This window comes from Idiotropiscis lumnitzeri, chromosome 9 (assembly GCF_059441095.1).
Source record: "Idiotropiscis lumnitzeri isolate Australia: NSW breed Sydney's pygmy pipehorse chromosome 9, RoL_Ilum_1.0, whole genome shotgun sequence".
Taxonomy (NCBI): Eukaryota; Metazoa; Chordata; class Actinopteri; order Syngnathiformes; family Syngnathidae; genus Idiotropiscis; species Idiotropiscis lumnitzeri.
This window is the reverse complement of record NC_142399.1, coordinates 13863313-13877635: the sequence shown is the minus strand read 5'-3', so window position 1 is coordinate 13877635 and position 14323 is coordinate 13863313. Positions and strand designations below refer to the sequence as shown.

The 14323-nt window shown below is 43.6% G+C and overlaps 1 protein-coding gene across 6 annotated transcripts in view; it reads right to left on the bottom strand.

Moving 5' to 3' along the window:
• fgfr2 (fibroblast growth factor receptor 2) overlaps positions 1-14030 on the bottom strand; it is a 33932-nt gene extending 19902 nt beyond the window's left edge. For 2 of the 6 annotated variants that reach the window (XM_088304039.1, XM_088304040.1), the window contains exons 1-5: positions 13468-14030; positions 11838-12093; positions 5115-5372; positions 4571-4645; positions 625-794 (exon numbers count right to left, since the gene is read on the bottom strand). In XM_088304039.1, the coding sequence (XP_088160165.1) occupies positions 625-794; positions 4571-4645; positions 5115-5372; positions 11838-12018 (684 nt within the window). In that variant the 5' untranslated portion in view covers positions 12019-12093; positions 13468-14030. The remainder of the gene's footprint in view (positions 1-624; positions 795-4570; positions 4646-5114; positions 5373-11837; positions 12094-13467) is intronic. The other 4 variants (XM_088304037.1, XM_088304038.1, XM_088304041.1 and 1 more) reach the window with 3 other exon arrangements.
• Between the last annotated feature and the right edge of the window lie 293 nt (positions 14031-14323).

Sequence of the window (14323 nt, the reverse complement as noted above, 5' to 3'; positions counted from 1 at the left end):
ATCTAAGATGAGTGTCCAATTGTTGGAAACGTATTATTGTTCAAAATTCGTCATGTTTACGTCATAACTGTTTCCTGCTTCCCGAAAAAAGGAACCTGATTTATGTTATAATTAAGTTTCATTGTAACCATAACATCGCGCAGAGCTGTGTCATACACGACCTCAACAGAAACCCCCCGCAGTTATTCATTGACCATTTCGTGAATCACATGAAATTAATGTGCGGCAATCACACGCAAACCAAAGCGAGCAAGACCTGTTTTCCCTGATTGGGTTACCTCAGTCTCTTCTCAGTTCACACCTGACACGACTCAAGTTTTGTTACTGCCTGTGGATGGTATTGCATCCCTAAGCCCCACGCCTGGTTCTCTAATGAGTTACAGTGAGAGATTCTGCAAAGCATCCCGGTGAGAGGAGGCTCAAGGATGAGCAATTCCAATTTCACACCAGAAACCCTGTTTCCTCTGTGGTCATTGGAGCATGAAAAGGAGGTGAAAGGACATTCGGAATCATTAGTAAACCAAATTTAACTCTCTCAAATAGTTGGGATGATTATAGCACATAGATGGGGAAAGTCTGAAATCCGAGATAAATACAAGTATGATATCTTAGTGTTTGTCCTACCTTATAACCTCCCATGCGGTCCTCTTGGCGGAAAGGCCTGCTGTTTTTAAACCAGCGGAGCTTGGGCGGGGGGTTGCCTCCTGCAGCACAGCGGAACTTGACTGTGTTGGCAGCTGGCACTGCATGCAGCTTCTTCTCCATCTTTGCAGCCGAGGTCCAGTATGGGGCGCCTGCAAACGGAGAACAGTTGGTGTTCAGTTGGGATGAGATGCCAGAAGAGCCAAGAGGAATTCATCTGATCCAACAAGCAAAACTTCCAGACAAGCACTTTGATGACACTTTAACCAACCCAGAGGTACACACTCACGCAGGTCAATAAAAACACACATGCATCACGAAAATTCGATCGTGATTTTCAAAATGAAAAAAAAAAATCCTCTAGGAGGGAATGCACTTGGGTATTGCCAAGGCGGTAACTGGACTGTTACATTCAATTTCATCTCATTCAACTTAGCAGCTTTCTCCACTTCCTCCAATTCCCATAGCTCCCCTCTTTATCTGTCACTTGGCACGACGCGGACAGCAGCACCACGGATGCTTATCGCCCTTGAAAAGCCATTACGTGTTGTCAGTGGAGGAAATAGAAAAAAAGATCTCATGAATTCACCAAACTCATCGTGATTCCATGACATCTGTTTGCCTCTCTGACTGGGTTGTGTTTGTTTCTCCACATTTCCGTGGAGCAGGCAGCTCGGAGGATTTTGTTCCAAGCACCCCTCCCGCCCCATTCTCTCTGCACCTGGGAGCGTGATTGCTGAAGCAGATGGGGCTCAGGAGGAAAAGAGAAAGTTTTAACGGCAACCTAAACGGTCTTCCACACCATCACTTCCTCTCTTGCGTAACTGACGAACAACAGAGGGAATTCCCAATCATAACACCACAATTGTCTTTAAACATATTTATGGTCCATGAGAATATTTGCTCGATGTAGAGGGTGTCTGCCTCTTTTTCACTGGGGTTTCCATCCAGACAAGAAGCAGACAGTCGGGCAGCAAAGTCAGCAAACAGTGCTCTTCCTTTCCGGATGGATGCGTACTGTATGCTAAGTGCTCAACTATAATTAGTCGTTCCATTTGTATCCCTTCACTCTCGCTATCTGTCTCCCTTCTCCTTGGTATCATCACCCCTCACTGTCTTCAATTGCACTCTCCTTGTGAGCACTCCTCGCATTCCCACAGACAGATTAGATGAAGACTGTCCCATCGCAAGCCTGTCTCACCAAAATGACCTCCGACCCCAACGTGGCAGCCAGGTCGGACGATGAGGCTAAGACATGAAAGCAGAGCGCTCTCGTTTCCCATGCCCTCCCGTCCGGAGGTGCAACACTTCAAACAAGATGACCCTCCAACCTCTCACCGGATGAAGTGGCCAACTGCCGCGGTGCCCAGGACACCCTGCATTCTCGTTGGCGAACACATCTGGATACTCAGTCATGGACGCTTATCTGAGGATGGCCCACGGTGAGCTGAGGTTATCTAACTCCTGCGCTATGAGTCAACGTCTTTTTTTTTTCTTGCATAGTCCTCCTGAGAGATAAATCAGACGGTCCACAGTAATAATTCAGTGTTGTCATATCCTGTATCTGTTGAGGCTGCACACATGCTGCATAAGTCACCACTGTCCAATTTTCACACACAAAGAGACATTCAGAATAAAGTTTCAAGTAGAAATTATTGTTCGTGTGGTTGGACAATGACAATCGACCAAATGGAATTTGTTGAATCAGAAATAGCTTAAGTAGATGTTTGTTCTTGAAGCAAAAACTGTGATAAGTTGGTTGTTTCAATTAGGTAGCAACTTCCTGCAAGCCTTTTGTTTTGCGCACTCTTTCCAAGTGTTAGCGAAATTATTTCTTAGCTATTTCTCCTTTACAATGTCATACTTTTTGTTTTCTTTAAAGGGGAGGTCCGCCAACAGCGACTGATGATGTCAACCAAACTGAGGAAAGCTCTCAACCAGAAAAACTGTGACAAACACATGGCTCTCTGCCTTCATCATGACATCAGTGTTACCCACCCTTCTCTTTAAGACAGCTCCCCTCACATGAAGAGGCTCCTCCATGTCTCCTCCGAAAGGCTACCGTTGCCAACCAAACAAACTGCCAGTGGGTATTTTTTTTTTTCAAACCGCGGTAGTTGTTCAATCTTTCATACAGAGTAAGTAAATCTGATGCCCAAACCTTTCTGGGTTTCCAAACATGAAGAGCCATGACTATGAAAAGGCAGGCCTACACAGTAAAATCAGTCATTTTAACAGTCAAATTTTCTTTCTGGAGTTGTTTTTAAGCATTTTGGAGAACAATTGGTTCCGCTGGCCACTAGAGCAGGAGTAAAATTCCGCAAAATCTCTTACAAGAGGCCCCGCCCCCTACTCTCACCAGGCTAAAATGTGGGTGAGCAAATTATGTTCTCAAGTAGAAGTTGATTTTAATCGTTTGGAATACAATTACTCGACTACTTTGAGTAAAATGTGCTCTGAATATTTGACTTGCTTTCAAGTATAAATTTGACTCCATTTAGACTGGGACCAAATACAGTTGTTTTTTCACAGTCTAATTTTTCTTGATTAAAGTAAAAAGTGCTCTGCAAAACTTTCTGCGTACAAGCAACCTCGTCCTCTGCGCCAGGCACTAGAATGAGGCCAAAACTCCACACCTTGCTCAGAGAGGTGCTGGCTATGGTTTAATAAAACCCTACCCCCAATCATGTCCTTGATAAATGTATTTTATTTTCAAAGAAAACGCAACTGTACACGCCGAACAGCTGTCCTTCGGCTTTCAACCACTTTATTACCAACAGCGCGTCTGGAACTGTTCCCATTTCCCGTTTTTGCAATGTTCTTGCTCAGATCCTCCCCCATATTTAATGGTTTTCAGGCAATTATGGTGTGCCTGAAAAGGGAGGTGGAGAAGCACTCATTGTGTGCGTGTGTGTGGAGAATTTTAACAAGATGTGGAAGCCCTCATCTTCACTTCAGCTCATTTTTGAGAGTGAGCATGTGTGAGTGTGTGTATGTGGTTGTGCTTTTACAGTATATGGCTGCATCAACACATAAGTAGCCCAGACATACTTGGGCAAAACTTTCTCTTTTGTGCATAGGCATGGCACAGACACACCCAAACCCACAACCCATCATGTAGGTAACCGGGTCCAGATGGTTGTCTTTTGGACTAGATAAGCCCAGCTGACTGACTGGCGAGCTGGATGGCTCCTAGAGACTTGGCTACCTGCGAGACACAAGCTGAAGGAATGTCAGGAATCTCTGTATTCTCCCGAGCATCTAGCACGCACGTGCACACGACCTGGCACACACACACACACACACACGCACACACGCAGCAGAAGTCTAGACAGGAATATGAACCGAGAAATTGTCTTTTGGAGTGAGCAGTACTCTATCCAATAGAATTAAGTAATTCTACTTCCTTTCTTTGCCTTACTATGTTAAGAACCCTTTTCAAATTACCGATGTGATGCTATGTTTTCTTGTAGTATGCATCTCTGTCATTATCATGGTGACCCGGTGTCATCTACTTCAGTGATCTCCAATCTTGGTGGACTGACCCAGAACACTCGCAATGTTTGCACCAGTCTCAAAGGAAAAAATACTTTTACTCTTATTATTCATAGATGTACAAATGCCACTGCACAATAAAAAAATGCATGAGCATTTGGAGTCCAATAGTCATACATTTAAGGTACATTACTGTAAATCTTATCAGGGGGTACATTGCCGGGCTCCTATTGAACACCTATATCTGGCTTCTTTTTTTTTTTTACAGATTTTCCCATTTAAAAAAAAAAACATATATTTTTAAAAAAAGGATTCACAAACATCACGGAATCAGTCTATTTAAACGACACAACAAATCAACTGCCTTACTCAAAACGAACCGTTCAAAGAAAATTACCATTTGAACGCAACGATTAATCCCTCCGATACTCACTTAGCTGTTCTCCGTCAGCCCCCTTGTCTTCTGTTCGCTCTGTATCGTCCTCATCATCCCCCGATGAGATGGCATCTGCACAGAGTAACTCGGGTTACTGACTCCCTTTCTCAGGCCATGCACATGCAGCATGCAGTGGGTGCCAAACCTATTTTGCGCCACAGACGAGTTTCATGCAAAGGAATAGTTTGATGGACCAGCATAGAAAAAAAAAAAACCCAATTCAATAGCTCCCTAGTATGATGAATGCAGTTGTTGCAAATTGCAGGAGCTCTGCACTTGTTTCCAATGTGTGAGACGGAAAGTGTGATACGTATGACCTCTCTCCTAGTCTACTCCATTTTGGTCGACATCATTGCAGAATATCCGGCTTCACAAATAGAGGTTGTTGGAAAAAGAAGCAAGGAATTCAATATTTTTTGTTTTAGGCAACCTCTGGCCAATCTGCCTTGGTTTTATGCCATTCATGGAAATAGAGCCTGAAGTGTGTAAACTAACCCTGTCCTAGCTGGTCCTGGCCTGCCCTGCATGGTCCCTGACTCACCTGTAACATTGACTATGAAGCAGACCGTGTCTTTGCCCACACTGGTGCAGGCATACAGCCCCGAATCCTTGGGTGTGGCATCACGGATCTGCAGCACCTCCTGCTCTATCAGTGTGCGGTTGTTGGTGCCCAGAGAGCTGCCATCTTTGGTCCACGTGATGGTCCCCGTTGCCGACAGAGGGCAGCTCAGCTTCAACACCTCCCCCGGGTGCACAGAGCACACCGTGGGCTTAGAAATGTGGTGTTTGTTGGATACGTCTGCAGAGCGAATGGGGACGGAGGAGGAGAAGAATGGGGGAGATGGAGTGGAGGAAAAGGGTGCACAGGAAGGGGGAAAGAGAGGAAGAAACAAGCCATAGTGTAAGAAACAAAAACACCACAACACCATCAACTGGATGCACTTCAATTACCTTCCGCAGACAGAGCAAAATAGAGAAGGTTTTTTTTTGTTGTTTTTTTTTTTAAACATCACAAACATGTAATCCCAGTGAGCCAATTAAAGCAGAGCCCTCAGAAAATACCAGCAGTCCCAAAAACAAGTGTACAGTATAACTGGCATTTATTGATGGAGAGCATGCAAAAGCCACAGCATCGGGGAAAAATTGCATGAATTCATTCAAATAAAAGACAAAAGAAATCAACCAATACATCATTAGGATGTGAGTATTTGACATGGCTGTGTTGAGAGAAAGACCCCAAACAATACGAGCCTTAATTTAAACACCAAGCAGGGTGTGTACCATATATGTCTGCATGAGAGAGAAAGTAAGTATGCGTAGCTAATACACTGCCGTGTAAAAAAAAGGTAACACAACTCCAGAATGTGTACCTGAGTAAAACAGCAGCCAAAGATGGAAGTTGTCGGGACAGAAGTGAAAAGAAGCTGGTTTTCTGTGTTTGAGTTTGGTGGAGGCTTTTTTTCTGTTTCTGTCTTGTCACTTAAGTTTTAAACCCCCTACCTGGCAGTGACCTGACGATTCTGTTTTCCATTTCCGGCTTCCGTGTTCTCATTTACGAAATGACCATAAAAGATCTACAACTCCTGCGCAAAATCACCTGGCCGAGAAAGAGCTCCGCTCCAAATAGAGCGGAGATCCTAAATCTAAATCTGCCAGCGAGTGCCTGTGTGTACACTGTGTTCTTAAAAGACTATGATGGCTATTATGGGACCATGCAGGAGAATCTTCAATCACTCAAAGCTGAGGCTGCATTCCTACAGACGAGAGGACATTCACCACTGTCAAATACAGCCAGCTGCATTTTTCGAAACAGTTTAAAACTGACGAGCAATCCGAGTTCTGTTCTTTATTGCATCACAAAAATGTCCATAACTCCACAGGGAAAGCGGCAGGAAAATGGAAAAAGGTAGTAATGCTATAGCATGGTGTATAAAGGATATTTAGAGCAATTGGCTTCAGGTTGATGCATATAATTACGGAGGTTGTGGCACTCCCCGCCTTTCCTGTGCCGTAACGAACACACTTTTCAACCATGTTGCACCCACATGATGTCCTGCTGTGTGTACGTGTGTGTTAAGAGTCGAGTACACACTAGCCTCAACAGGAAGGGAAAATCTGCTGCGAGCCAGCAGCCGCGGCATGTGTGCATGCCTCTAAACGTTCCCCTTGGGCGAGTAAACACACACAGGTACAGTTCCTGCATTGTCTTGTTTTCTCTCTTTCCATCAACTCTGAAATAATTAACCCTTTCTTCACCACTCTCAGCTGCGTGTGTGGTCTGATAAGCGGGAAGAAGTCTTGTGCTGAATAATGGAATCTATCCTTACCACGTTTTATGACGTGATGCTTACATCCTGTAAGCCTTATGAGCTTTGTGCTTGATTTTTAGAGAAGAGCTATGATGTAAAGATACTGTGCAATGGTCATAACAAACAAGGACGGTCTGAAGATGGTCCATAGTATGAAAACACGGAAGATAACTGGGTAAATCACATAAGAAGTCATTTTGTGGGGTTTGTTTTTTTTTTTTGCCTCACTAATTTCAAAAGAAAGTCTAACCCGAGCAAGGGGTGTTGCGAGAAGAACTGCTTTGAAAGGATTTCTGCTTCGCTATGTGTGTCATCAATTGTGATCAAGTTATCTTTTTTTACAGAGTAACATGTAAAATCTCAAGATAAAATGAACACCAGTTCATTTTACACTTGAAAGTTAACACTGGTCGAAAGCTAGTTCATAAAATTCTTATGATGGTAACGGCTTGACCCTGGAATAGTCCGTTGCCCTTCCCATTATTTCCCATGGGATTTGTTTTTTTTTTCCAAAGCTGAACAAATCTGAGATAAATGACTATCCAGGTTGTGTTACATAAACATAAACAAGATGGCGAGGTGGTCTTCCAAATGGTGTGCTTAATTAAAGAAAGCATCGACGTGTTAGTTCTGTCCTCATCACTTGTTTTATCTCTGCTGGCTCCATCTGTGCCACTCCATCATCTCCAGCTCCCACTGCCTCCCCATTTCTCTCTTTCACCTCGCTTTCCGTTTTGCCCTCTCCTTCCCCCGTCCCAAACACCCCCTCCACGTTCTCACCCCTGACCCGGCTGACCTGACCCCGTTGACACCTCCAGCTTGCCTGACTGTTCATGGGAACCTGTGTCATATGTGAGCACACTTAAACATACTGTGAAGACATCAGCAACCACAAGGAGCCTTTAAACGGCTGAGGGGGCGAAAAAAAAACATGGATATAAGTTTAATAATAACGAAGGCCTCTGTCATGCAAACTGACAAACACACACACAAGTAGAAGGACGCATGCTGGGTTGAAGAGTTGAAATGACAGATTTTTCATCTCTGCAAAACCTGCATCCCCCTCTCCACCGCGGGAGGGGGCGGGAAATCCCGCTCTTCTCAATTACAAACACGCTCACACTTTTGCTCAATATCAACGAGCTTCATCATCACGGTCGGTCCTTCTGCTGGAAAACATCCCCATTTGTTTTCTGACAGTGATTCCATGTGTCTCGTGAGCTAGATTAAAGTGGCCCACTCATATCTAGAAGGCAAAAATCTGTGTCTGATGGAGTATTACTAGAAAAAATGTCTCTGCCATCCTACCTGCTTTCTTATCTTTCGGTCTATTCGCCTCATCGGCCAAGACTGAGCAGTGATGTGGAAAGTAGCAAAATGTCAAATAGCAATAACTTCTCTTACCTAAAAGAGTGTATTGTGTTACTTTAGCAGAGAAGCTCATTCAGCCAAAAGTCGACTTTTCCATCTCTCCCGTCTCTGACTAAATGTAATGACTGCCATCTCATCTCAGAACCCACACAAACGCACACGCACACATTAACAAATTAAATTATCTTTGCAACTCCTCTTATCCCTCCTTTTTCCTCTCCTCATCCCTTTGCATCCTGCTCACGTCGAAAATCCCCGGACCTTTCTGTCCTTTCAGGTCTATCCCTCTTTTCTTTCTCTTTTTTCCTCCTTTCACATTCAAATCCCTTCTTTGCTTTTTATGCTATGACAAAGGAGAGGCTCCGTGAACCGGTCCCCAGCTAACATCCATGGCAACAGCTCCTTCATTTTGCCAGACCCCCCGCTAGTCATTTGCAATCAAGGTTTTCCCTGAACCCCACCCGACCTTTTTAACTCTGGCCACTTCTTATCTCTTCACAAGCTAAGACGCTCAGTCTATATCATATACGACTGTTTTCAGATAATGGTGAAGGATGATTTTCTGTACACTCACTTGAACCAACATTAGCGCTACACCGCCATCCATCCATTTTCCATATATACAGCTTCTCCTCATTGCAGTCACAGGTGTGCTGGAGCCTCAATACTGACTTCTGGCACGAGAGCACATTTCTGCTCACCAGCCAATTGAATGACATAACATCACACCCACATTGACACCAAAGGACGATTTCGAGTTTTCAAACATGTTTTGGGGGATATGGGAGGAAGCCAAACTAATCATACAAGCACGGGCAGAACATGCAAACGCCACACAAAGGCCAAAGACCACATTCAATCCCTCAACCTCAGAACTGTGAAGCAAACGTGCAAACCACTCAACCAGGTTACTCTTTAACAGCTACACCTGCAAAATTTAAAATTAAATTAATAATACAAATACCAGAGCTGAAACATCCACCATTGCCCAACTACTTTTTTAATCTTTTTTAAATTGTTTAACACACACCCACCATCATTCACTGAGAAATGAAAGAAACACATTTTGATTATTTGTGTGTGTGTGCAGTTTATCTTTGATGCATTCAGATTTTCCCAAAGAGTGAATGAATATTAGTAATAGTAATATAGTAATAACAGTATTTCAGAAAGCTATACAACTCGGTGCGGAATAATCATCCATAAGCCTGATTTGAGAGGTTACACGTCAGCACCTATGTGTTAAAAGCAAGCCATCAACTAGTAATTTACACTGGTATAATGTCGTAATCTATTACTGTTTTCCTCTATCATCAACTCTGCCTCCTGCTGTGGACCAGCGACACTTAAGGTGTTAGTTTGGAGTTCAGGTCTATTGTCAACAACAAAACCGTCCCCCTCTCAAACACACACATTCTCCATGTCATTAGCGAGCTAACTGACACGTTTATACTTTTACAGCTGCCCTCCTACTATAATGAGCTAGCACAGTGTTACAAAATGGCAATAAACGCACAATCCTCAATGCATCTTCTCACACAGCACCATGATCGCATACATGCGAATATTTTTTTTTTTCCTCACACAGCACCATGATCGCATACATGCGAATATTTTTTTTTTTGGTTTTACAATCAGTGCAGAACAAATATCTGCCCGGATCGCAACTACAGCATTCACACACAATAGGAAAGTAATAAAGGCTGTCTCTTTTGAAAAACTTCCAAATCTTAGTTGTGTCAGTCTCAACATGAAAGACTCAACTTCGCTGTCTCTAATTATCTAAGCACTCAACTATTTGGAGAAGTTGGTCTTCATGCTGCACAGAATGTTTTTTTAAAGAACAAAGTTTGGCAGGGATAGCAGGACGAGGGCCAAGTCATGAACTGACTTTTGTCAGCTGCACTCGCTTTCGGGCCGTCTTCCAGTGTGCCACTTTTATTCGACATATGCAAAGGCAAGGCCTGTGAACGAGAGAACATCTATGTAAAGGATTGTGTTTGGTGCCATTGTCAGAGTGCAAACGGAGTGCGCCTGGACAAGGTAAACACACTCCCACAGATACCGCAGCGGCTTCAGTGACAACAAAGACTCTGTTGTGTGGGGCCTTAACCACCACACTGGATTGGCTACAAAAGTTACAGGTAGAAAAACTCGCAAGGCCACACAAGCTCCACGGATATGCAATCTCACCCAGCTAAAGCTATTTTACTCCCACGCGCATACGTAACATGGCTGCAGGGCAGAGCAGGCTGGAGGGAATCCCAAACATCTCTGTAGGGGGGTGTTATTAGCACAAAGAGGGTGGGATCAGTAGCCACTTTGTCTCCCTTACACGTATGTCGTCCAGGTGACACAAGTCGGAGCAGGATAAAAAAGACGGTGGATTTGGACCACGTTCTATTTAACTGAGAGCCTCCGAATCTGAGGTCACATGACTTCTGTGTGGCCCAACTCAATGAAATCTCATTTAAAGATTGAGACACCTGAATGGTTGGAGAATTATCACTGCCCCTCCGTTCTTCCCTTGAGCTACAGCAAAGCAAGACAGTCTCTCATCAACACAACAAACAATCATTCTTGACCTCTAAAGTAAAGATCAAACAAGTAGGAGGATGAATGCGCTGTGTGTGTGTGTTGGGGGGGATGAAAAGTGATGTTTTGTTGTCTGCCAAACAAACAATTAGCATGCCGATAAAAGTAGTACAACAAAAGGCTATGGAATGTTATTTAGCACAGAAATTAAAATAAACATCTTAGCAACATGACTGAAGAACAAAAACATGGAGAAGTTTGCAATTAAAAGCAATAACACATTGACAAGATAACCACCAAGGTCAAACAATTGGATTCAAAATAAACTATATGTCTCCATCAACTTCTGGATTACACGCGTTCCATTCGTACGATTAAAGCATTAGTTATTGATAACTTAAGGGAATAAATTAGGAATCTTAAACAAACTTGAATGTGTTCTTGTTAGACTCACGTCAGACCACTAAACTCGCACAAAAAAACATTGTGTGATACAACCAACAACGTAACTTTACATCACAGTTAAAAATGTTACCTTCACATTTTAATGTGCTGATTCTGCAAAAACTTTCCAGAACCATCGCTTGTCACCACAGCAAGTGAAATATGTGTATTATGGATTTTAAATACGTGTTTTAAGGAAAATTGGTTCAAGTTTTTAACTCCCAGAACAGTGAAAGCATATGGAAGCATTCCTTGTTTCTCTTTTTCCATCTCACTTAACTCCAGGCAAGCAGACCGGGCATGAGAGTGCTGCCAGCATAAACAGTGTCCCACCCTACCCGATCCCACCAACCGGCCTTTCACACTCACGCACAAACTTAACTGCTGCAGCAACAGATGACAAAACGAAGGTCTAGCTGTGTCCATGTATGTTGTCCTTTTTAACAAATAAATCATTTTTAAACATTCTACATGGACTCAATGTCACCTGCACATTCAACAACTCGTGTACATTTGTTTTATTAAAAAAAAAAATGTTCAGACATTGTGACCATCCTCCATCTAAAGGACTCGACCCATGTCTCCAACCAGCTCTGGCGGCTCACCTTCAGGTTCCAGAGTGACCTCCTCTTCCTTCGTGGCGGTTAGGGGTGGCCGGGCCACGCTGACAGTCAACAGGGACAGCAGGACGGCAGCCAGCAGCCAGGCCCACGAGGCCATCACGTTAGAGGGGGCCAGCGCTCCCCATACCACCCTTCTCCGCCGCCGCCTGGACACTGATCCCATCTGAGGGGGTCCGCCCAACCATCAACTGCTGCCGGGTCGGACTGTCGGGCACTGGAATTCACCCGATCACCTGGGCTGAGAGTGGAATAAGAATGGTTACTCGAGGCGTCGTTGCTTTTTTAATAGTGTTTTTCACTAGATCATCTGACTTGAGGGTGAAGAGAGACACAACGGCGGGAGGCTTTAACAATTCTGTCTTACAAGCTGATGCTGAAGATGTGAGTAAGCTGTGAGGCACCAGCAGTTAATGCACAACCACCTTTAAAATTTTATGCCGAGTTGATGCGGCGGAATGAGCTTCTACAAATTCATTAAAATTCGGCATATAGTCAGTGGTATTAAAATGTCGTAATTTAATTAGTGTGTTTCAGATTCAAACCTAATTTTTCTTTCAATCTCAACATTCAACTCTGTTATGAAGTACGATAAGGATGGGCCGACACCACGCTATAGATGATTCCTGTGCGCAGAGGATGCGTCAAACCTGTTGCGCGCCACTGCCCTTTGGTGCATTTGCCTCACTCGATTATGCAAATCAACAGTAAAATTCACACGTATTATTGACAACTTTGGACCAGAACAGAAGACTTACAGCTTACATCAGGTCTTAAAGTCTCTCCAAATAATGTGATATCACGTCTACCTGAGCGCCACACATACAACCTAATATTGATTTCTTTTTGTTTGTTTTGTTTTACAAGACACATTGTTTGACTTAATGAACATGACAATTAATGTCACAATGACTTAACAGTTACTTAAATGTAAATTAGTGCACTGATAACAACTAGCTTACCACAATTCACTTTAGTAAAAAGCAAAAAGATGTCAATGCACAAAATAAGACTAATTCATATTGGAAGGCAATATTTGACGAGAAAATAGTGTCCAATGGTGTTGCTTTGCTCTAAACTTGAGCGCTTCTTCGTTTAGAGCAGACTTTGAATGAAATTTCTTGGCCCTGATTGAATTCCTATTGAGATTCAAATCAGTTGGCTTTTCCTCAATGGGGGGGTCATTTGGAGCCGCTCGGTGATTTAGGGGCCTCGGCAGCAAAGCAGTGAAAAAACAACTGCGGTCACGGGATAATTGGCACCATAAAGGCGATGTAGAAAATTAAGCATAATAATAAATAACCAAGACCCACGTTAATGGGCTCTAAAGTGATGATGCAAGGTGTTGTATAGTTCTTTGCCTTCTAAAACAAACAAGGGTCAATTTTTATTAGGGGGAAATACATTATTTCGGTGAAGTTCAGCACAGTTTGGTCGTATGCATGCGCAGTTGACAACACATTCTAAAGAGATGTTTATGTGTATTTTGGCCTGGAGTTGTTCCATTAAATTGAACCCTAAAATTAAAAAATGTTTCAACATTAAATGAACATTCATGAAAGTTAATCGTATTTTTTTCCTGCTGATTTGGATCATAATCTGAAGGAACACTTACCAGAGTGGAGTAAAATCGTGGAGCTGTTTTGGCATGCACGGATAAGGGAGGACAGAACATGGGCTCAATCCAGACGGAGGAATGTCTCCCAACTCCTCAGCGCTCCGAAAAGAAAATCTGCCTGTCGTTCACTAATCCACTCTCAGATCAAATCACAGAATATATATTCCAAAACTGACTCGCACAGTAGTCCGCTGCCATGCAAAGAAATCCTACTTTTACGCGATTTATCCGTGGAAGTGAGGTTTCAAAAAATAAAAAGTCACAGTCAAGTAGCCCCGCAACTTTCCTCCTCGTCACCAAGTTTCTTCTTCCAGTGTGCAACAACAATCCAGCTGTGCACTTGTCAACTCAAAAGAAAGTCAGTGCAAGCCTGGACGTGGGATTTGCAGGTACATTAATACACATGTCCAATACAAAATGTGTTAAAATCCATCAGCGTGCGTCCTCTTCTCTTCGCCAACACTCCGCGCAGTGTTTTACGCAGACGCTTTGTCAGGTTTACTAGCTTTTTCTCCTCCTTACGTCTCTACACACTGCTCTCCTCCCTCCTCCCACCTTCAACGCTCCCCCTCTCGCTGTAATTTGAGCTGCTTCCTGGCCGCAGTGCTTTTGGGCCTCGCCTCCCTCCGCCCATCCAACCATCCAAGCGTGTGTGACCACGTTCAACTCGCTTCAAAAACGGAGAGACCGAGACGCGCTCCGCAGTTGGAGCGCCCTCTAGTGTGTAAAAAGCAACATGTCACGCTCTGCAATGGACTAAATCGGTGTTTCCCAAATTTTTTGAGCCAAGGCCAGAGCTGGCCCACGCCTCAATTGGACCCAACGCAAGAATTGTTTTTGGAGCCCTTTAAAA